Consider the following 22,520-nt stretch of genomic DNA (forward strand, 5'->3'; position numbering starts at 1 on the left):
TTCTAGTTCCAACTATGCAGTAAAATCTAACAAGTTATCTAACAAATTCACAACAACTACCTTATACGCACAAATACACACAAATGTAAAGTGATGAATAAGAATATGTACATGTACATGTAAATATATGGATGAGCGATGGCGTGCGGCATAGGCAAGATGCAGCAGATGGTGTAGAATACAGTATATACATATGAGATGAGTAATGTAGGGTATGTAAACATTATTAAAGTGGCATTATGGTGGACAGGCAGTGGCTCGAGTGGTTGTTGTCCTTGATGATCTTTTTAGCCTTCCTGTGACATCGGGTGCTGTAGGTGTCCTGGAGGGCAGGTAGTTTGCCCCCTGTGATGCGTTGTGCAGACCGCACTACCCTCTGGAGAGCCTTGCGGTTGAGGGCGGTGCAATTGCCGTACCAGGCTGTGATACAGCCCGACAGGATGCTCTCGATTGTGCATCTGTAAAAGTTTGTGAGTGTTTTAGCCTCCTGAGGCACTGTGGACCATTTCAGTTTGTCTGTGATGTGTACGCCGAGGAGCTTAAAGCTTTCCACCTTCTCCACTGCGGTTCCGTCGATGTGGATAGGGTGGTGCTCCCTCTGGTGTTTCCTGAAGTCCACGATCATCTCCTTTGCTTTTATGACGTTGAGTGAGAGGTTATTTTCCTGAAACCACACTCCGAGGGCCCTCACCTCCTCCCTGTAGGCTGTCTTGTCGTTGTTGGTAATCAGGCCTACCACTGTAGTGTCGTCTGCAAACTTGATGATTGAGTTGGAGGCGTGCATGGCCAGGCAGTCATGGTGAGCAGGGAGTACAGGAGAGGGCTGAGAACACACCCTTGTGGGGCCCAAGTGTTGAGGATCAGCGGGGTGGAGATGTTGTTTGCTACCTTCACCACCTGGGGGCGGCCCGTCAGAAAGTCCAGGACCCAGTTGCACAGGGCGGGGTCGAGACCCAGAGCTTCATGACGAGTTTGGAGGGTACTATGGTGTTAAATGCTGAGCTGTAGTTAATGAACAGAATTCTTACATAGGTATTCCTCTTGTCCAGATGGGAGAGGGCAGTGTGCAGTGTGATTGCGATTGCATTGTCAGTGGACCTATTGGGGGGGTAAGGAAATTGGAGTGGGTCTAGAGTATCAGGTAGGGTGGAGGTGATATGATACTTGACTAGTCTCTCAAAGCACTTCATGATGACAGAAGTGAGTGCTACGGGGCAATAGTCATTTAGTTCAGTTTTCTTTTTGTAATCCGTGATTGACTGTAGACCCTGCCACATACGTCTCGTGTTTGAGCCGTTGAATTGCAACTCTACTTTGTAGACTCTACTTTGTCTCTATACTGACGCTTTGCCTGTTTGATTGCCTTGAGGAGGGAATAGCTGCACTGTTTGTATTCGGTCGTGTTTCCGGTCGCCTTGCCATGATTAAAAACGGTGGTTCGCGCTTTCAGTTTCGTGCGAATGCTGCCATCAATCCACGTTTTTTGGTTAGGGAAGGTTTTAATGGTCACAGAGGGAACGACATCTCCGATGCACTTGCTAATAAACTCCTTCACCGAGTCAGCGTATACGTCAATGTTGTTGTCTGAGGCTATCCGGAATATATCCCAGTCCACGTGATCGAAGCAATCTTGAAGCATGGAATCCGATTGGTCAGACCAGAATTGTATTGACCTGAGCAGCATAAGTGAAGATATGGTACTGGATACACCACAGCCTGTAGTAAATGTTTGCTTCCAGACAAAAGATACCCTGTGGGTTAAAAGGGTGGAATTTGTTGCATTCATTTCCACAGTTATAAGCTATACAGCACAAGTCTCAAAGAAGTCTAGAAAACTGGACAAACTGACTTAAGGATTTTACATCTGAAGACTTTCAAGGGGTACTGGCGCCGGAAGACCTGCCCTTCCAGGTTCCCCCTGAGCCTGTGTAGGGATCAGATCTGTTTTATATTTTAACAAAACGTTTTGATTTATTTTATTTTATTTATTTATTTTTGGGTAGTTTGTTCAGTTTTTTTGGGAATCCTGTTTCTCTCCCGCATAGTAGGTGGCGGGATGCACATTCAATTGTGTGATCACCAATATACCATAGAACGTGCAATCGACAATCCTCACGACCAAGTGAGGAATCTTGTAGTGTGTGAGCCCTGTCTGTGCCACATGGTTTAGTGTGTGACCCCTGTCTGTGCCACATGGTTTAGTGTGTGAGCCCTGTCTGTGCCACATGGTTTAGTATGTGACCCCTGTCTGTGCCACATGGTTTAGTGTGTGAGCCCTGTCTGTGCCACATGGTTTAGTGTGTGATCCCTGTCTGTGCCACATGGTTTAGTGTGTGACCCCTGTCTGTGCCACATGGTTTAGTGTGTGACCCCTGTCTGTGCCACATGGTTTAGTATGTGACCCCTGTCTGTGCCACATGGTTTAGTGTGTGAGCCCTGTCTGTGCCACATGGTTTAGTGTGTGATCCCTGTCTGTGCCACATGGTTTAGTGTGTGACCCCTGTCTGTGCCACATGGTTTAGTATGTGACCCCTGTCTGTGCCACATGGTTTAGTGTGTGAGCCCTGTCTGTGCCACATGGTTTAGTGTGTGATCCCTGTCTGTGCCACATGGTTTAGTGTGTGACCCCTGTCTGTGCCACATGGTTTAGTGTGTGAGCCCTGTCTGTGCCACATGGTTTAGTGTGTGATCCCTGTCTGTGCCACATGGTTTAGTGTGTGACCCCTGTCTGTGCCACATGGTTTAGTATGTGACCCCTGTCTGTGCCACATGGTTTAGTATGTGACCCCTGTCTGTGCCACATGGTTTAGTGTGTGACCCCTGTCTGTTCCACATGGTTTAGTGTGTGACCCCTGTCTGTGCCACATGGTTTAGTGTGTGACCCCTGTCTGTGCCACATGGTTTAATGTGTGACCCCTGTCTGTGCCACATGGTTTAGTGTGTGAGCCCTGTCTGTGCCACATGGTTTAGTGTGTGAGCCCTGTCTGTGCCACATGGTTTAGTGTGTGACCCCTGTCTGTGCCACATGGTTTAGTGTGTGACCCCTGTCTGTGCCACATGGTTTAGTGTGTGACCCCTGTCTGTGCCACATGGTTTAGTGTGTGACCCCTGTCTGTGCCACATGGTTTAGTATGTGACCCCTGTCTGTGCCACCTGGTTTAGTGTGTGACCCCTGTCTGTGCCACATGGTTTAGTGTGTGACCCCTGTCTGTGCCACATGGTTTAGTGTGTGACCCCTGTCTGTGCCACATGGTTTAGTGTGTGAGCCCTGTCTGTGCCACATGGTTTAGTGTGTGACCCCTGTCTGTGCCACATGGTTTAGTGTGTGACCCCTGTCTGTGCCACATGGTTTAGTGTGTGACCCCTGTCTGTGCCACATGGTTTAGTGTGTGACCCCTGTCTGTGCCACATGGTTTAGTGTGTGACCCCTGTCTGTGCCACATGGTTTAGTGTGTGACCCCTGTCTGTGCCACATGGTTTAGTATGTGACCCCTGTCTGTGCCACATGGTTTAGTGTGTGACCCCTGTCTGTGCCACATGGTTTAGTATGTGACCCCTGTCTGTGCCACATGGTTTAGTGTGTGACCCCTGTCTGTGCCACATGGTTTAGTGTGTGACCCCTGTCTGTGCCACATGGTTTAGTATGTGACCCCTGTCTGTGCCACATGGTTTAGTGTGTGACCCCTGTCTGTGCCACATGGTTTAGTATGTGACCCCTGTCTGTGCCACATGGTTTAGTGTGTGAGCCCTGTCTGTGCCACATGGTTTAGTATGTGACCCCTGTCTGTGCCACATGGTTTAGTGTGTGACCCCTGTCTGTGCCACATGGTTTAGTGTGTGACCCCTGTCTGTGCCACATGGTTTAGTATTGCACCACTATGTTGGCAAGACAACAAAATATTACAGGAAAGACGGTCGTTTAGTGTGAGAGGCTCAGCCATGTTAGGCTGAGCCACTACATGTGGCTGAGGCTCAGCCACTACATGTTAAGTCATGTAGTGCACACCTGGCATTACCCTACAAGTGGCCTACTGTAGCCAGCTAGCTAGCTAATAATACATTGTTTTTGTATTTACTTTCTAGGTTCTCCCACTGCCTCAGTTTTTTGGGTCCTTACAAAATCAAATATAATGGGCAATCTTTACGATATTTGCGGTGGTAACAAAGTGCAGCAAGCAGCCATGTGATGAATGGAGACAGGGAAAAAAGTCTGTCACCAGAGTGGTTTAGAACGTGTTGTGATGTTTGACTTTACCAGTATAATCCACTTTCAATTTCAATGAAAATAAATCGCAGACTGTCGGCCACCTTTCATAACTTGAAACTAGCATAGGCCACAACTACTGGATGGATAACAGTGACGCACATAACACACAGCACCCCTTCTACGGGCGTGTGGGGAAGGGTTCTTGAAATGTAACATCCAATCTAAATCTTGCCTCTGGGAGCCAGTGGACCATTCAAACCGTTTTTGCAAAGAATTATCCAGACTTCGGCGGTTAACGCTTGATCTGATTGAATCTAGGCCTAACTCAGTCAATGTGTGTGATACTAGATTTCAATCTTGCTGACACAGTGTGTGTGTGTGTGTGTGTGTGTGTGTGTGTGTGTGTGTGTGTGTGTGTGTGTGTGTGTGTGTGTGTGTGTGTGTGTGTGTGTGTGTGTGCATGTGTGTGCATGTGTGTGCATGTGTGTTTAAGTAGCTGCGGCAGGCATTTTCACATACTCCCTTCATATCCAGCTGTTTCCAAGTGGCAATCACTCACAATGAGAGAATGATTAGAGAGAGAGAGGGTTTCGCTGGGTAACCTTTATGAGCACCGAACACTCTGCAGCAGGACCCACACAGACTTAGACACTCTCTCTCGCTCAGCTCACATCTCTCTCTCTCTCTCAGCTCACATCTCTCTCTCTCAGCTCACATCTCTCTCTCTCAGCTCACATCTCTCTCTCTCTCTCAGCTCACATCATCAAGTTTATTTTATATAGCCCTTCATACATCAGCTGATATCTCAAAGTGCTGTACAGAAACCCAGCCTAAAACCCCAAACAGCAAGCAATGCAGGTGTAGAAGCACGGCGGCTAGGAAAAACTCCCTAGAAAGGCCAAAACCTAGGAAGAAACCTAGAGAAGAACAAAGCTATGAGGGGTGGCCAGTCCTCTTCTGGCTGTGCCGGGTGGAGATTATAACAGAACATGGCCAAGATGTTCAAATGTTCATAAATGACCAGCATGGTCAGATAATAATCAGGAGTAAATGTCAGTTGGCTTTTCATAGCCGATCATTAAGAGTATCTCTACCGCTCCTGCGGTCTCTAGAGAGTTGAAAACAGCAGGTCTGGGACAGGTAGCACGTCCGGTGGACAGGTCAGGGTTCCATAGCCGCAGGCAGAACAGTTGAAACTGGAACAGCAGCAAGGCCAGGTGGACTGGGGACAGCAAGGAGTCATCATGCCCGGTAGTCCTGACGCATGGTCCTAGGGCTCAGGTCCCCCGAGAGAGAGAAAGAAAGAGAGAAGGAGAGAATTAGAGAGAGCATACTTAAATTCACACAGGACACCGGATAAGACAGGAGAAGTACTCCAGATATAACCAACTGACCCTAGCCCCCCGACACATAAACTACTGCAGCATAAATACTGGAGGCTGAGACAGGAGGGGTCTCTCTCATCTCTCTCTCTCATCCTCTCTCAGCTCACATCTCTCTCTCTCAGCTCACATCTCTCTCTCTCAGCTCACATCTCTCTCCCTCTCAGCTCACATCTCTCTCCCTCTCAGCTCACATCTCTCTCTCTCTCATCCTCTCTCAGCTCACATCTCTATCTCTCTCATCCTCTCTCAGCTCACATCTCTCTCTCTCTCTTTCTCAACTCACATCTCTCTCTCTCAGCTCACATCTCTCTCTCTCTCCATCCCTCTCTGTTCATCTCTTCATCTCTCAGTTCAGCTGTCTCTCTCCTCCACCATGCGGTTGGTTGTGTGTATCGGTGAGTGTGCAGACTGTGTGTGACAGGGTTATTGCACAATTCCTTAAACACTAAAGTTTAGCTTTTCATGACTCAGTTTATCACCTACAGACCCTTCTTAGATAGAGGGAGAAATTCTTTCTCTCCCTCCTTATCTCTTCCCCACTCTCTCTTTCTCAGCCTCTCTTCACCTCCGCTCTCTCCCTCCTCCCTTTCTCCCCGAGCAGCCTTGAGGGGTTAGGCCGAGGGAAAAGAGGGGGAAAAGGGATGAGGGGAGGAGTGGGTCATTCAGTGCTTCACTGCTGCAGTGTAATTACTCCTGCTAATCAGAGCACTTTACAGCAGCGCTTCTGTTTCTCTACTCCCCCATCTCCTCCTCTCTCCCCCACTCTCCCATACACTCTCCTAATACTGTCCCTTTCTGACTCTCTCTACCCCCACTCTCCCTATTAACTCTCACTCTCTATGGAAAGCAGAACGCCAACTTGAATAATTTCATCCGGGGAGAGAGAAGTGTCTGACTGTGTGTGTGCGTGTGTGTGTGTGGTGTTTACAAGAGGCCTAGACAGATAGAGATGGGCCGTAATGAGACAGTGGGGGAGTGTTCTCTGATAGATAAAGAGGTCATTGTGCGTGTGCTGTGTTTGATAACTGTCCTCCACCCCAACTTGACTGCAAGGAAGCAAGGAGGGAATACAGTGCCTTGACTTTTTCCATGTTTTGTTGTGTTACAGCCTGAATTTAAAATGTATTAAATTGAGATGTTTTGTCACTGGCCTACACACAATACCCTATAATGTCAAAGTGGAATTATGTTTCTATACTTTTTTTGTTGTTGGACAAATTAATTAAAAATGAAATGCTGAAATGTATTTGAGTCAATACGTAGTCAACCCCTTTGTTATGGCAAGCCTAAATACATTCAGGAGTAAAAATGTGCTTAACAAGTAACATAATAAGTTGCATGGATTCACTCTGTTCGCAATAATAGGGTTTAACATGATTTTTGAATGACTACCTCATCTCTGTACCCCACACATACAATTATCTGTAATGTCCCTCAGTTGAGCAGTCAATTTCAAATACAGATTCAACCACAAAGACCAGGGAGGTTTTCCAATGCCTCGCAAAAAGAAGGGCACCTATTGGAAGATGGGTTAAATATCCCATTGAATATCCCTTTCAGCATGGGGAAGTTATTAACTACACTTTGGATGGTGTAATTATACACCCAATCACTACGAAGATACAGACATCCTTCCTAACTCAGTTACAAGGGATTTCAACAAGAGGCCAATGGTGACTTTAAAACAATTATAGAGTTTAATGGCAGTTATAGGAGGAAACTAAGGATTGATCAACAACATTGTAGTTACTTCACAATACTAACCTAACTGAGTGAAAAGAAGGAAGCCTGTACATAATGCAAATATTCCAAAACATGCATCCTGTTGCAACAAGGCACTAAAGTAATACTACAAAAAATGTGGCAAAGAAAACTTTTTTTCCTTAATATAAAGTGTTATGTTTGTGGCAAATCAATACATCACCTGTACCACTCTCCATATTTTCAAGTATAGTGGTGGCTGCATCATGTTATGGGTATGCCTGTAATCATTAAGGACTGTGGAGTTTTTCAGGATAAAAAATAAATGTAATGGACTAAGCACAGGCAAAATCCTAGAGGAAACTTCAGTCTGCTTTCCACCAGACATTTGGAGATGAATTTGCCTTTCAGCAGGACAATAAACTAAAACACAAGGCCACATTTACACTAAAGTTGCTTACCAAGAAGACAGTAAATGTTCCTGAGTGGCCTAGTTACAGTTTTGACTTAAATCTACTTGAAGATCTATGGCAAGACCTGCAAATGTTTATTGCTGCGAAGGGTGCTTCTACAAAGTATTGACTCAGGGGTGTGAATACTTACGTAAATGAGATATTTCTGTATTTCATTTTCTAATACATTTGCAAATTTCTTTTTTTAAACGTGTTCACTTTGTCATATTGTGTGTAGATGGGTGAGGAAAACATCTATTTAATCCATTTTGAATTCAGGCTGTAACAACAAAATGTGGAGTAAGTCAAGGGGTATGAATACTTTCTGAAGGCATTATATAGGGTTAACTTAACAATAAAAAAACTAAAATGCCAAATAAAATAGCATTTCTCTATCCTCCTCCAGTCCCCCTAATAAACAGTTATTCACGAGCCTGAGCTCATAAAAGCTCAGGGAAGTTTTATTTGTTTCAGAGACGTTTTAAAATCCATTGAAGCTGAAATAAAACAGTTAAACCACGGCCGCCTTTGGGTAACACGCTTAGCCGACCGAGACCGAGACAGGCACTGGGGCCGCAGGTTTATTTCCCAGTTAACTGCCTTACCTTCTAGATCAGCACAGGGCTGATGCATACATGCAGGTAAGCATGAGATATGAGAGAAAAGCAGAGAGAAAGAGGGCAAGGGGTTCAGAGGAATATAGAAAGAAAGAGAGAAAAAAGAGATACAGCTGGAAGGAGGAAAATAAAAAGTTTGTGTTGGTGACAGTGAGTGTTGAGTCAGTCTGACTTACTGTGATCACCCCAGATTGCCATCCGTACGGTACCGGATGAAATGGACACTGCTATCAGAACTCACACACACCGTCTCCAAAGGTGTGAATAAATGGTGTGTGTGTGTGTGTGTGTGTGTGTGTGTGTGTGTGTGTGTGTGTGTGTGTGTGTGTGTGTGTGTGTGTGTGTGTGTGTGTGTGTGTGTGTGTGTGTGTGTGTGTGTGTGTGTGTGTGTGTGTGTGGTCATTGTAGAATTATATGGCTGACATAGTCGCTGCATGCACTGTATGACTCACACAGTGGAAAAAGTGGAAAGAGGGGAATTTGAAGTGATTGTGGAAATCTCATCTTTGGGATCCTCTTGTTTTATCACCATAATGCTAAACTGACTGTAACTGATTGGTGAATAGAGATGGAAGGAGAAGCGCACTTCCTGAAAGTTCAAGCATGTTCTGTTACACCTGCACTGGGACTGACAGACTGGAAACGTGACTACCATTCCTACTGGCCACACACTTGTGACCTGACCTTGGCCTAAAAGAATTCCCTGAAATCGATACCATGCCTTTAAATAGGTTGAGTTTTATTTTTGTGTCTTGGTGTGACGTGGCTGTGAGCAGGGAATGTCCAGTGTGGAACGGTATTCTCTACAGTTTCAGTAAACCTATCCCTCCCTACGGACAAAGGAATGTCCTGTCATCGCCAAGGAAACAGCCAGGAGATATCTGAATCTTAACAAGCTGCAGAATTTAACAAATGTACCCTAATTTGAATTAAAATGGTCAAAAAGAAAGAAAAATAGCTTCTTAGCAAAGAGCAATTTCTCAAGTGGGGTGGGGGAAACTGAAAACAAGCTGGAACTCTTTCTTATTGGTTTATTAACTAATTTACAGCCTGGTGATGTCAAAACTCCATGCCACCAAAACAGGCAGAAATTTCAGGCAGTATTTTCAAACAGCTCTTTCACTAAAATGGCATTATCATAATTTTCACAGTATTATACCAACCTCACTCATAGTGTGGAAAGATACACTCGCCAGCCAGTTTATTAGGTACACCACCACGTTTCACAAAAAATGGATGGCTCCTACAGACAGTGAGTCACTTGGCCATGGCTTGCTATCTAAAGCAGGCAGCCAGGCATCGAGACATTCAGTTACTGTTCGACTGAATGTTACAATGGGCATAACGAGTGACCTAAGTGACTTTGAGTCTGGTTTGATCATCGGTGCCAGGCGCGCCGGATCCAGTATCTCAGAAACAGCTGGCCTCCTGGGCTTTTTACGAAGAGAATGGTGCAACAAACACAAAATCCAGTCAACGGTAGTCCTGTGAGCGACAATAGCTTGTGGATAAGCAACGACGAAGGAGAATTACAAGAATCGGGCACGCTAACAGGCGTGCCACAAACAGACAAATAACGGCGCAGTACAACAGGGGTGTGCAGAACGACATCTCGGGAACGCACAACTCGTCAATCCTTGTCACGGATGGACTATTACAGAAAACGACCAAACTGGGTTCCACTCCTATCAGCTAAACACAAGAAGAAGTGGCTCCAGTGGGCACGCGATCGCCAACACTGGACAATTGAGGAGTAGAAAAACGTCACCTGGTCCGACAAATCCCGGTTCTTGTTGCGTTATGCTGATGGCAGAGTCAGGATTTGGCGTAAGCAGCATGAGTCCATGGACCCATCCTGCCTGATGTCAACAGACCAACATCCCTGTGGAAAGTTTCCGACTTTTAGATCTGACCCGGTGTTTATAAAACACAGGAAAATCATATTATTTGAGGGCTGAGGAAGCCTGCATGGGGTTCTGTTCTGTTGGGGATTACTCCTTCATATCCACACCACCACAGAGAGAGACAAGACCCATCTCCACCATCCACCATACTCCCCTCGGGGTGTGGATACTGGCAGACATACTGTAGCTACATCTAATGCTTGAAGCATAACAGTTTTATTACACAACATACACAGTAGGAGTGCGTGACACAGCAGATAACAGGGTAACCACTACAAAGAACATGACTGAGTTGTCCTGTGCTGTATGTACGTTGCCAGGGAAGCAGAAGCAAGAAGGCCTCTGGGCAGCCATGGTGAATGGTGTTGCTGGCACACTGGAAAATAGCAGTTGATCATTAATGCAATTTACAGAGAAACAGAAAGAGAGAGAGGAAATGGGACAATTTATAAAAATGTCTCCTCTTTAGTGAGTTAAGCCTGATGAAAACCAGACCCCTCCAGTAGCAGAGAGAGAGAGAGAGAGAGAGAGACAGTGTGTGTGTGTGTGTGTGTGTGTGTGTGTGTGTGTGTGTGTGTGTGTGTGTGTGTGTGTGTGTGTGTGTGTGTGTGTGTGTGTGTGTGTGTGTGTGTGTGTGTGTCATGTTATGTACAGAGATCACAGTCATGCTCCCATATAGAGAAGAACTTGGAATGCATCCCAAATGGCACCCTATTCCCTATATAATAGTGCACTACTCATAGAGCCCTATGAGTTCTGGTCAAAGGTAATGCACTATGTAGGAAATAGGGTGCCCTTTGGGATGCGGCCCTGGTGAGAGAGTCATGATGTGCTGCTGGGCTTGGGTTATTATGTGGGTAAGTGACAGTTTGCCTCCCATCTCCTCCTCCTCCTCTCGAAGCATTCCCCCTTTTTCTCCAGATAGCATCTTACCGGAGCCCATCTGCCTATAAGAACAAGCATTCACATGTGTGCACTGTCACTCAAACATCTGCTTAGGGACATCATCATAAACCCAGGCTCAGAACTACTTGAAGAAGGATGTATACAGTTATAGTTTATGAAATTTTATTTTTTCATTATGGGGAAACATATCTTTTTTGTTTGTTTTTATTTCCCTGGTCCCCATTGTAAATTCTCTTTTTGATATACTGGTGTACTAACTACAGTACAATGTGCTGGTTCCAAGGAGAATTGATGTAGGTTGCTTAGCCAATGATAATGTATTCCTAAACTGGCTCTTATTACTACTGGTTAAGTGTGTGATTTATTTTAATAAAACATTCTTACCGTAAAATAATGACCTCATATGAAAATGACCTTTTCCTGTCTTATATAATAGCATTCTCTCTTTTTACCTCTCTTCCTTCACTCTCCTTAGATCCTCTCTTCCCGTCCTACACGTCTCCCACCTTTCCCCCGGACCGGTCTTCCCCCTCTTTCACAGACATCTTCCCACCAGACAGCTCCAGCAGCCCCTCCCCGGGGGGAGAGAGCACCACGGCCCGGCCCAGCCCTCACTTCATCAGACCGGGCTTCAACGAGAACCTCATCCCCATCTACTGCTCCATCCTGGCTGCTGTGGTGGTGGGGCTGGTGGCCTACATCGTCTTCAAAAGGTGAGGGGCCATGGAGTGGGAGCATAGACAAAGCAGTGAGATAGGATATGAGCACAGGTAGGATAGGATATGAGCAGCTATCACACAGATAGAAGCAGCTATCACACAGATATAGGAACATATCACACAGATAGAAGCAGCTATCACACAGATAGAAGCAGCTATCACGCAGATAGAAGCAGCTATCACACAGATATAGGAATATATCACACTGATAGAAGCAGCTATCACACAGATATAAGAATATATCACGCAGATAGAAGCAGCTATCACACAGATAGAAGAATATATCACACAGATAGAAGCAGCTATCCCACAGATATAAGAATATATCACACAGATAGAAGCAGCTATCACACAGATATAGGAATATATCACACAGATAGAAGCAGCTATCACACAGATAGAAGCAGCTATCACACAGATAGAAGCAGCTATCACACAGATAGAGGCAGCTATCACACAGATAGAAGCAGCTATCACACAGATAGAAGCAGCTATCACACAGATAGGACCAGAGACAAAGCAGGGAGGATGATACATGTATGCAGACAGTGGGCTCAGGCTGGAGGAGGGAGAGAGAGTGAACTAGGACAGAGAGGTTGACTAGTCAGGGAAGGGGAATGACAGGCAGGATGGTGTTTGAGTGATGTAGCCCATGGCTAAAGAAAGGCAGGGAGCCAGATAGAGAGCGACTGTATGGTGAAATATTCAGTTACACCACATGATTACACACGCACACGCACACACACACCATAATGCATTTCAAAGGTCACACACTCAGAGTAAAAGGATTGACAGAGGTGAGTGACATATTAAACATTAGAAATGACGCACACAGACACACGCACACATACACACAACACATACACACACAAGCATTTGCACACAACACATACACACACACGCCGATTCAAACACACCATGTACCAAGTAAACAAGCTCATCATCAAATCCAGTATCGATTGTAAAGTGGAGTCCAGTTGAAATCCGAGTGGCTACTTCGTCAACACAAACAGTTACGGGTCTACTTTAATATCTGTCTCCTTCCACTGTATAAACAGGTCCAACACTGTCTGTTAAAAGGCTTTGATTGACTGATTGATTAGATCATTAGGACTAGGAGGCTGCTCCAGCCAGAGACAACATTACAGTAAAAATGACGGAGGATTAAACCACGATGAGGCCAGAAGGCTTGTTTCCCTGCTGGTCCTTTAGGTTTACTGGAAGACTTTCAGAGATGTCTGATGACTGATCCCTCCTCGTCCCTTCCACGTTTCCTGATGACCATCCCAACCACAAAACGTCCATTACTTGCATCACATCAATTAAACCACTTCTGGGAACACAGTGTTGCGGGCATGACTCACTTCTTCTCCGTTCACACCTTCCCAGGTGGAACAGCTGCAAGCAGAACAAACAGCCGGCTAACAACCACCAAGCCACAGCAGCCAATCAAACGGTGACGCCGGAGGGGGAGAAGCTGCACAGCGACAGCGGCATCTCAGTGGACAGCCAGAGTCTGCAGGAGCAGCAGCATGCAGCCCAGGCCCAGGCCCAGGTCCAGACACAGAGACAGGAACAGATAGGTGAGCTCCCATAACACTGTTACACTGTTACCCTACAACACACACTGTACACTTAGCTAGATGCTGTAATGGATGTCTGTGTGTTCACCTGTTGGGTCTGTTAGGAGATTCTATGCTAGCTGGACTAGGCATATACAAGTGAGAGATGAAAGTGGTAACAAAGTGAATTTAGGATACATATTTTATTATTGTACATAGCGAGTCTCAGATATTATCCCGTTGTGTGTACATACTTAGATACGACTTTGGAAATGTCACAAAAGAAGTCTTAACATGGGAGGTTATGAAGGAGGGAAGGATGAGTAGTCTACACAATTTACATCTGATATCTGTGTTTTACCAATGTATACCCCTTTACCCATGCTACATGTGACCCAGCCTTCGATATTTGGGTGGGTGAGTGAGTGAGTGAGTGAGTGAGTGAGTGAGTGAGTGAGTGAGTGAGTGAGTGAGTGAGTGAGTGAGAGAGAGAGAGAGAGAGAGAGAGAGAGAGAGAGAGAGAGAGAGAGAGAGAGAGAGAGAGAGAGAGAGAGAGAGAGAGAGAGAGAGAGAGAGAGAGAGAGAGAGAGAGAGAGAGAGAGAGAGAGAGAGAGAGAGAGAGAGAGAGAGAGAGAGAGAGAGAGAGAGAGAGAGAGAGAGAGAGAGAATTGAGACTCTGCATGCAGAATTCTGCAAAAATATCCTCCGTGTACAACGTAGAACACCAAATAATGCATGCAGAGCAGAATTAGGCCGATACCCACTAATTATCAAAATCCAGAAAAGAGCCGTTAAATTCTACAACCACCTAAAAGGAAGCGATTCCCAAACCTTCCATAACAAAGCCATCACCTACAGAGAGATGAACCTGGAGAAGAGTCCCCTAAGCAAGCTGGTCCTAGGGCTCTGTTCACAAACACAAACACACCCCACAGAGCCCCAGGACAACAGCACAATTAGACCCAACCAAATCATGAGAAAACAAAAAGATAATTACTTGACACATTGGAAAGAATTAACAAAAAAACAGAGCAAACTAGAATGCTATTTGGCCCTAAACAGAGAGTACACAGTGGCAGAATACCTGACCACTGTGACTGACCCAAACTTAAGGAAAGCTTTGACTATGTACAGACTCAGTGAGCATAGCCTTGCTATTGAGAAAGGCCGCCGTAGGCAGACATGGCTCTCAAGAGAAGACAGGCTATGTGCACACTGCCCACAAAATGAGGTGGAAACTGAGCTGCACTTCCTAACCTCCTGCCCAATGTATGACCATATTAGAGAGACATATTTCCCTCAGATTACACAGATCCACAAAGAATTCGAAAACAAATCCAATTTTGATAAACTCCCATATCTACTGGGTGAAATTCCACAGTGTGCCATCACAGCAGCAAGATTTGTGACCTGTTGCCACAAGAAAAGGGCAACCAGTGAAGAACAAACACCACTGTAAATACAACCCATATTTATGTTTATTTATTTTAACTTGTGTGCTTTAACCATTTGTACATTGTTACAACACTGCATATATATAATATGACATTTGTAATGTCTTTATTGTTTTGAAACTTCTGTATGTGTAATGTTTACTGTTCATTTTTATTGTTTATTTGACTTTTGTATATTACCTACCTCACTTGCTTTGGCAATGTTAACACATGTTTCCCATGCCAATAAAGCCCCTTGAATTGAATTGAATTGAAATTGAGAGAGAGAGAGAGAGAGAGAGAGAGAGAGAGAGAGAGAGAGAGAGAGAGAGAGAGAGAGAGAGAGAGAGAGTGGTCCAGTATTCTGTGGGAGACAGCACCACTGCCTTGTGGGAAATACATGATGAATGGTCGTGAAGGAGGAGAGCAACTTTTTAACCGGAACAAGAAAGTGAAAACAAAAGCAAGAGCTTCAGGAATGTGAAGTGGTCTCTCTATAGAGCCTGGAGCAACCTATCTTCCTTTAATTCAGAAATCCATGGCAGAGACACAGTCAGTCCTCTTATACTGAGGAGAACCATGCTCTACTTACTCCTCTCTCCATCTCTTTAGCTCTTTCAACTTATCTCTCTCTTTCTGTGTCTCTCTACATATCTACTCTTTCTCCCTCCCTTTCTATCTCCCCTTTTCTTTATTTCTCTCTCTCTGGAGTCTCAGTGGCGTGGCACAGTTTCTATCCCCTCAGAGGAGTGATAGAGAGAGCTTTGTCGTCAAAAGGAAGAGAGGAGACCAACTACAGAGTGAAGAGATTGTTTTTCCAACCTCCTAAGTGCTGAGCCAGAGCCTAAGGGGCCCTACACATCCAGTGACTCAGCGTCTCTCTCTATGCAGTCATGAATGCATAACTGAAGACGTTATGAATAGTAATGAGGTAGTTCAGAAGACAATTATAAAGTTATGTTCGTGAATCGTGAGTTAACTTATGCACCATCACCTGATCTGACCCTGGACCTCTGCTGTTTTGGATCTTACCCACAACCTAAATGCATACCCATGCCCATGTGATGTCTGGGAAGCCTGGGAAATGCTGCTATTGTTTTATTTTGCGTTGTGGGAATTCTATTCATTTCCCCCCACTCAGAAATGCAAAGCCTCAGTATAATGGAGAAAAGGGGGCATCTTTTCCTGGGGATTAGCATGTGATTGGGTCATTAAGTAGATGCCCGCCCCTTTAACCCTTGTTTCTGTGTGTGATTGGCTCATTAGCAGGTGTTGTGTGATGGAGGCCAGGCCCGATCCCCCTGCCTGTTTAAATCTGATCCAGCAACAGTGTTTAATGTCTGCTAATTAGCGTTAGCGCTGTCTTTTGGCGCAGAAGCCATTAAAATACAGTACTGCACACAGCATGCTGTGGGTTGGGCAGCTACTCCACTAGTAAATGGGGACTTGTTAAAATATAAAACACCCAAGGGGGTGAGAATATGTACAATAAATCCATAAAATCACATGGATTTCCCTTTTCAAATGAACCATATTTTACACATACAGTATGACTGAAAAGCCCACAGCAGTCTTTGTAGACGGTGTCATACCCAGTCAAAACAAGTCAATTAAGATTTCAAGTGAAATATGAAAATCTATAAAAGATGCCCTGTGCTTTGATTGACAAGCTCAAAATGACTCCCCGCGTCCCTGCCTTGGGGTAAGAACTCCCAAAAGACTTACAGACATCTATAATAAGTCTTCTCTACTCTCCAGTGCAATCTGGTGATCTTTTAAAAAGCAATCTGTCTTTTCCCTCTGAGGCCCCTTCCCCTTTACGCTGGAGTATTCCTTCCTCAAGGGGCAGAGGGGTGTTTAAAATTTCAATGGGACTCAAACCTCTCACTCATCTCTCATCATCGTGCCTCTGTCCTTAATCTGATCCCATTCTCTACCTGAACGATAGTCACGGAAACTGTCAATCAAAGTCTGCTCGTCCCAGGTTGGAGGGGCAGTGGGCTAAACCTAGTGTAGTACAACGCTAGTGTAGTAGGAGAGTAGCTAGTGTAGTAGGAAAGTAGCTATTAGGGGTAGGAGTGTAGCTAGTGCTTTAGGAGAGTAGCTAGTGGGGTAGGAGAGTAGTTAGTGGGGTAGAGGAGTAGCTGGTAGGGTAGGAGAGTAGCTAGTGCATTGGGAGAGTAGCTAGTAGGGTAGGAGAGTAGCTAGTGTAGTAGGAGAGTAGCTAATGGGGTAGGAGAACAGCTAGTGGGGTAGGATAGTAGCTAGTGGGGTAGGAGAGTAGCTAGTGGGGTAGGAGAGTAGCTAGTGGGGTAAAAGAGGAGCTAAATTGGTAGGAGAGTAGCTAGTGCATTAGGAGAGTAGCTAGTAGGGTAGGATAGTAGCTAGTAGGGTAGAAGAGTAGCTAGTGGGGTAGGAGAGTAACTAGATGGGTAGGAGAGTAGCTAGTAGGGTAGAAGAGTAGCTAGATGGGTAGGAGAGTAGCTAGATGGGTAGGGTGTTTAGTTAGTGGGGTAGGAGAGTGGCTAGTGGGGTAAGAGAGTAACTAGTGGGGTAGGAGAGTAACTAGTGGGGGAGGAGAGTAGCTAGTGGGTTAGGAGAGTAGCTAGAGGGGTAGGAGAGTAGCTAGTAGGTTAGGATAGTAGCTAGTAGGGTAGAAGAGTAGCTAGTGGGGTAGGAGAGTAACTAGATGGGTAGGAGAGTAGCTAGTAGGGTAGAAGAGTAGCTAGATGGGTAGAAGAGTAGCTAGATGGGTAGGAGAGTAGCTAGATGGGTAGGAGTTTAGTTAGTGGGGTAGGAGAGTGGCTAGTGGGGTAAGAGAGTAACTAGTGGGGTAGGAGAGTAACTAGTGGGGGAGGAGAGTAGCTGGTGGGGTAGGAGAGTAGCTGGTGGGGTAGGCGAGTAGCTAGTGGGATAGGAGAGTAGCTAGTGGGATAGGAGAGTAGCTAGTGGGTTAGGAGAGTAGCTAGAGGGGTAGGAGAGTAGCTAGAGGGGTAGGAGAGTAGCTAGTGGGGTAGGAGAGTAGCTAGTAGGGTAGGAGAGTAGCCAGTGGGGTAGGAGAGTAGCTAGTAGGGTAGAAGAGTAGCTAGATGGTTAGGAGAGTAGCTAGTGCATTGGGAGAGTAGCTAGTAGGGTAGGAGAGTAGCTAGCTAGTGGGGTAAGAGAGTAGCTAGTGGGATAGGAGTGTAGCTAGTGGGGTAGAATAGTAGCTAGATGGGTAGGATAGTAGTTAGTGGGGTAGAGGAGTAGCCAGTAGGGTAGAAGAGTGGCTAGATGGGTAGGATAGTAGTTAGTGGGGTAGGAGAGTAGCTAGTGGGGAAGAAGAGTAGCTAGTGTAGTAGAAGAGTAGCTAGTAGAGTAGCAGAGTAGCTAGTGGGGTATGAGTGTAGCTAGGAGAGTAGGAGAGTAGCTAGTAGGGTGGGAGAGTAGCTAGTAGGGTAGAAGAGTAGCTAGATGGGTAGGATAGTAGTTAGTGGGGTAGGAGAGTAGCTAGTGGGGTGGGAGAGTACCTAGTAGGGTAGAAGAGTAGCTAGATGGGTAGGATAGTAGTTAGTGGGGTAGGAGAGTAGCTAGTGGGGAAGAAGAGTAGCTAGTGTAGTAGAAAAGTAGCTAGTAGAGTAGGAGAGTAGCTAGTGGGGTGGGAGAGTAGCTAGTGTAGTAGAAGAGTAGCTAGTAGAGTAGGAGAGTAGCTAGTAGGGTAGGAGAGTAGCTAGATGGTTAGGAGAGTAGCTAGTGCAGTAGAAGAGTAGCTAGTAGAGTAAGAGAGTAGCTAGTAGAGTAGGAGAGTAGCTAGATGGTTAGGATAGTAGCTAGTGGGGAAGAAGAGTAGCTAGTAGAGTAGGATAGTAGCTAGTAGAGTAGGAGAGTAGCTAGTAGGGTAGAAGAGTAGCTAGATGGGTAGGATAGTAGTTAGTGGGGAAGAAGAGTAGCTAGTGTAGTAGAAGAGTAGCTAGTAGAGTAGGAGAGTAGCTAGTGGGGTAGGAGAGTAGTTAGTGCAGTATAAAGCTGGTGTAGTAAGGAGTAAAACCCTTTCTGTTGAGGAGGCAGCCCTGGGATGTGGATGAGGTAGACAGCAAAAGCTTTAGAGCAGGACAAATACTGACGTATTGCTTTGTCCAAAGCACTTTGAGACTAAATGAAAATAGCTATATAAATGCTAATCCATTATTGTTATTAATCATGAATAAATGTAACATATTGTAGTGAGGACCTCTGTACTGAGTAAAATAGAATAACTTGAGTCTGTATTGACTCAGTTCTAAAAGAAAGAGGGATGTCAGTGGTGGGAGGGGTACAAGTGTGACAATCAGACAGAGAAGCTAGGGCCAAGTCACATTTACATTTTACATGTACACTTTGGAAATTTAGCAGACGCTCTAATCCAGACAGAGTTACAGTCAGTGCATTCAATTAAGGTAGGTAAGACAACCACAAATCACAGTCCCTGTTTAAGCAAAATCACATCACAGAGAGGGTAATCGAATGTGAGGAGGAATGTGAGACGCCTCAAGGTGCCAGAGGCAATGAGGTACATGTAACTGCCGGCTGATTGACAGGTAGTGTATGAGGGGTCCTGGTCAAATGACCCTGGGGCAACAGAAGGTAATCAGCATGTATCCTGTATTCCATTCTTGCCATTAAGAGGAGAGCAGTTGATTGCCTATTCACTACCGATCTCAATCGCAGTCTTAATCAGCTATCTTTTAAAGCTTCGGAGTGGCCTGAAATTAAATCAGCATCGGCTGAACATGCTAATGGAAGATCGACTGTTAGATCGACTATTCTGAACATGCCCAGTAGAATTTCATCTGATAAAGACTGGTCAATAGCTTAGAATTGGAATGGGTGAAACAGTGGTTCCCATTTAAAGCTACCATTAGATTTTCTGTGTCAACAATATTTATCAAGGAAGCCACCAACTGCCTCAGTAGGTTTACATTTGCAGTCTAGGGAGGGCTGCATGAACCATTCAAAGTGGAGATCCTGAAGAGGAACACAAGTATGAAAAGACAGAATGATTCAGCTAGACTGCTCAGTGTCTGTCTGCAGTGTCTGTCTGCGGTGTCTGTCATGCCTGCAGGATGGCTGTCTAAACAGGAAGGAGAACAAGTCACAGACTGCATGACGTGCTCTGGAGAGAATCAACATGAATAACGAGAGCTAAAGGAGAGCCAGAGGATTTCAGAAAGAAATGGAATGTTTGTAGAATGAGAGAAGATCGACTGTAGCAGGCTTCGCCGAGCTCCGCCTCTGTGCACCACATACACTTAAACAGGCCTGATGATGTCATAGCGTGGTTGATACAAAAAAGCCCTTCTTGTGAACCTTTAGAATTAGAGCTCTCTTCTGGCTGGCACAGGGGTGCATTGATCAAGACAAGAAAACAACCAGTGAGCTCGGAGCTCCTCTAAAAAACGCCTCTGCATTCCGGAAGCGTTTCCATGGCACCCCTCAATTGACAACAGGTTGAGGGCTTGTGGGAAAAGGGGACATTTGTCCCTCTTCCTCACTCCCTGTAGTAATGAGTTCAGTGAAACAGTTGGAGGGGTTGATGAGTTTGTGACCTCACAAGGCCCCCTACAGGGCAAAGTGTGTCAGAGTGGACACAGCATCAAAGACCGCTGACCACTGATACTGCGTTACTTCATACGACCAGAGAACATCTGCATGCTTCACCACTGATCATATATGTTTTTAATCTCTCTCTCTCTCTCTCTCTCTCTCTCTCTCTCTCTCTCTCTCTCTCTCTCTCTCTCTCTCTCTCTCTCTCTCTCTCTCTCTCTCTCTCTCTCTCTCTCTCTCTCTCTCTCTCTCTCTCTCTCTCTCTCTCTCTCTCTCTCTCTCTCTCTCTCTCTCTCTCTCTCTCAGTGGTGAGGGTGGATGGGGGACCTGACTCACCTCCTCCCCAGGTCTGAGGAAGAGGAGAAGCCGCTGACAGGAAGGAGGAAAAGGAGGAGAGGGGGAAGTGGGGTTGCCATGGAAACCTTGCTGTGGGAATGGACCTACAGTATAAGAGTACAGACTGAGTGGGCTTCTTGTATACAACAAGGAAGTTGACGACATTATCGCCCCTTTTCACCAAGGGTGGCCACTGGTTTCTGACTGGCCTCTTGTCCCAGTATGGACCCTTATTGGACAGACTGGAGCATCAGAGGCTGACCCAGTATCTCTACACAGAACCCAACTCTGCCAGTGTGTCTTTGAACACTTAACCTCTCCGCCAGTACCAACCCTAACACCAACACCAACCCCAACACCAAATGTCTGCCTCAAGTCACTAAAGTTGCAATATCACTACCACCCATAATCCAAGAAGCATCACTGTGTTAGATATCCTGGTCTCTGTCTTTTCTGTCAGCTGGTGTTGACCAATCATTATGAAAAGTGTGTTAGTATGTTATCCCATGAAGGAGTTTTATCATGTGTCCCCGTAAGTTCACTGCCAACTTCCTTTGACCATTTGCAAAAATTATTATTCATCCACCCCCCGATTCCCCCCTACTCACTCACATCATCAAATGTTTGTGCCTCAGAGGTAGATAAACTCTCTGTCCCCTCTCTCCCCTTGTCTGTACTCTCTCTCTCTCAGCGTGTAACTATCTGTCCCTCTTTCTATCCCTCCATCTATTCCTATCCTAGTGTGTTCTCAGGGCTAGTCCTGCAGTAGTCTCTCAGTGACTCCGTCACACCTCCAGACTGTCTTCTCAGACCTCAGCAGCCTGTTGTAATCCTCCATGTGATCCTGTCTGATAGATAACAGTGGGATACTATTCACCATAACTCAGTGGGGGAACGGTTATGCTGCGTTTAGATGGTACGAGGTAGACGGCGTTCGGATGTCATTGTTTTCAATGAGAGCACGACGGTAAATACCGTCAGCCGCCACAGTAGACGGGACATGCCACCAGAGTTAAAATATTTAAACTTTTGTTGTCTGTCGTAGCGTTGTTTTCTTCCGGATGTTGATTTGCACTGTTTGTTTACCGAAATCACCATAGCAACCATACCGTCGTCCTGGCTTGCTTTCTTCTTGTATGATGGTTTCTGCATCCCTCGTCTAAATGCAGCATTAGTCACCAACTCCAAAATCTCCTATCCTTTTTCTTACCACAGCCACAGACATTCCTAAGGTGTACAGGGACTGACACATTTGTGTTGTTGTTATACTGTTGCCTCTGATTACTGTGCTCTCCTATTCTCATTGGCTGTGGATCATTCCATCATTCCGTCACCACAACATGATACACCATTCCTCCTCTGTTTTCTGACACACTTGACTCCTTTTCTCCATCCAACATGGACTCCAGGATTCTGTTGGAATGATTCATGCTTTGAATGTAACAGATTCTAGATGTTTCTCTCATGTCTGTTTGTGGCGCATCTGCCTCTCTTAGTGGTTTGAGTTACAAGGCTTCCTCAGCAGTGCAGCTCCATTACCCCAGGAGCTGTGATATGCAATATGAGGAGCATTTTTGGACTATTGAACATTGCTGACTCATTGACCTGACACGTAATGTGATGTCCAACTGCCAAAAATGGAACTGTGACGTCATCAGAAAGAGGCTCTGCAGTATCAGTATTCGAGGCTGTTCCATGGTAGACTGACGAGAGTTGGCTAGAAATAGTATACAGAG

The 22,520-nt window shown here is 45.5% G+C and overlaps 1 protein-coding gene across 1 annotated transcript in view; it reads left to right on the forward strand.

Moving 5' to 3' along the window:
• Positions 1-21,355, forward strand: part of LOC139564775 (tumor necrosis factor receptor superfamily member 16-like) — a 42,258-nt gene extending 20,903 nt beyond the window's left edge. The window contains exons 4-6 of the mRNA XM_071384568.1: positions 11,648-11,885; positions 13,281-13,474; positions 20,755-21,355. Of these exons, the coding sequence (XP_071240669.1) occupies positions 11,648-11,885; positions 13,281-13,474; positions 20,755-20,801 (479 nt within the window). The 3' untranslated portion in view covers positions 20,802-21,355. The remainder of the gene's footprint in view (positions 1-11,647; positions 11,886-13,280; positions 13,475-20,754) is intronic.
• Positions 21,356-22,520: the final 1,165 nt, after the last annotated feature.

The sequence above is a fragment of the Salvelinus alpinus genome, chromosome 36 (assembly GCF_045679555.1).
Source record: "Salvelinus alpinus chromosome 36, SLU_Salpinus.1, whole genome shotgun sequence".
NCBI classification, from domain to species: Eukaryota; Metazoa; Chordata; class Actinopteri; order Salmoniformes; family Salmonidae; genus Salvelinus; species Salvelinus alpinus.